Raw genomic sequence first — 1,018 nt, 5'->3', positions numbered from 1 at the left:
TCAAGAGGAACAGAGACAGTTGCGGAGCTCAGTTTAAAGTTTTGCGACCGGAACAAATATAACTGTCACAGTCAACAAAAAGAGAATTTGGAAAAAAAATTCCGAGAACCAGGCAAGAGATATAAATTGAACAAAGAACATGAGACTAGGGCCAAAAAAAGAAGTGATCTTCATTCCTGTTTCAGGGACGAGTGTTTTCTCTTTACACCATAGCAAAAACACTTTTAAGGAAACCCTAAAATTTGACTCCTTCACTTTTCATACCGATCGCAGAGTGTATGTACAAAGAAAAAACGATCTGGTTATATTATACCACTAAGATCTGCTCGAAACTCAGCCTAGAGAAACTCATCGGACAAGGAATTGATAAGGTCTTGAACTGACTCGTCACCGACACGCAAAGCTTCGAGAACGCGCTCGAAGACGAAGACATGGCAGGGGATGCGAAGAGCTCCTTTTTGCTCGTATCCGTACTCCTGAGCCGATTTGTTGAGCAGCTTCACGAAGATCGGGTGATTTAGGAGCTCTGCGCTGACGACGAAACGTTCCATCTCTTCTCCTACGTACACCGGCAGGTGCCCCTCCGGTACAGTACCGGATCGGAGTTTGGATCGGCGAAACTTCCCCGAACGGAACGATTCCGTCTGGTAGGCTCGAGCTGGCGTCCGAGTCTCGGATCGGAGGAGACAGTACTGCGACGAGTCCGCCACACGCGATAACCGTCGGATCAACTTCTTCATCGTTTTTCTTGTGAGAGAAACACAGATTCTCAGGCACCAAACAGAGAGAGAGAGAGAGAGAGAGAGAGAGAGGGGCCGAATGTGCTGTGATTATACAGAGAGATGCGGTGTAGAGAGAGAGAGAGTGCTGGGGCAATGGAGGGAGAACGTGGAAGGAGTGGGGGAGGAAGAGATATAAATATTGGGAAGGGGTTGGAATAAAATAAGGGCGTACACATGGAGAGGTCGTATGCGTACTTGGTAGGTACTATATTATTTTCTTTTCTATATTACTTTCC

The 1,018-nt window shown here is 46.6% G+C and overlaps 1 protein-coding gene across 1 annotated transcript; it reads right to left on the bottom strand.

Annotated features, from left to right (window-relative positions):
• Positions 1-338: 338 nt before the first annotated feature.
• On the bottom strand, positions 339-740 carry LOC114307458 (auxin-responsive protein SAUR71). Its single transcript, XM_028252861.2, has one exon. It carries the CDS (start codon positions 738-740, stop codon positions 339-341), a length of 402 nt encoding a protein of 133 aa, XP_028108662.1.
• Positions 741-1,018: the final 278 nt, after the last annotated feature.

The sequence above is a fragment of the Camellia sinensis genome, chromosome 8 (genome assembly GCF_055761805.1).
Source record: "Camellia sinensis isolate YWXY chromosome 8, ASM5576180v1, whole genome shotgun sequence".
Taxonomy (NCBI): domain Eukaryota; kingdom Viridiplantae; phylum Streptophyta; class Magnoliopsida; order Ericales; family Theaceae; genus Camellia; species Camellia sinensis.
This window is presented reverse-complemented; position numbering and strand designations above follow the sequence as displayed.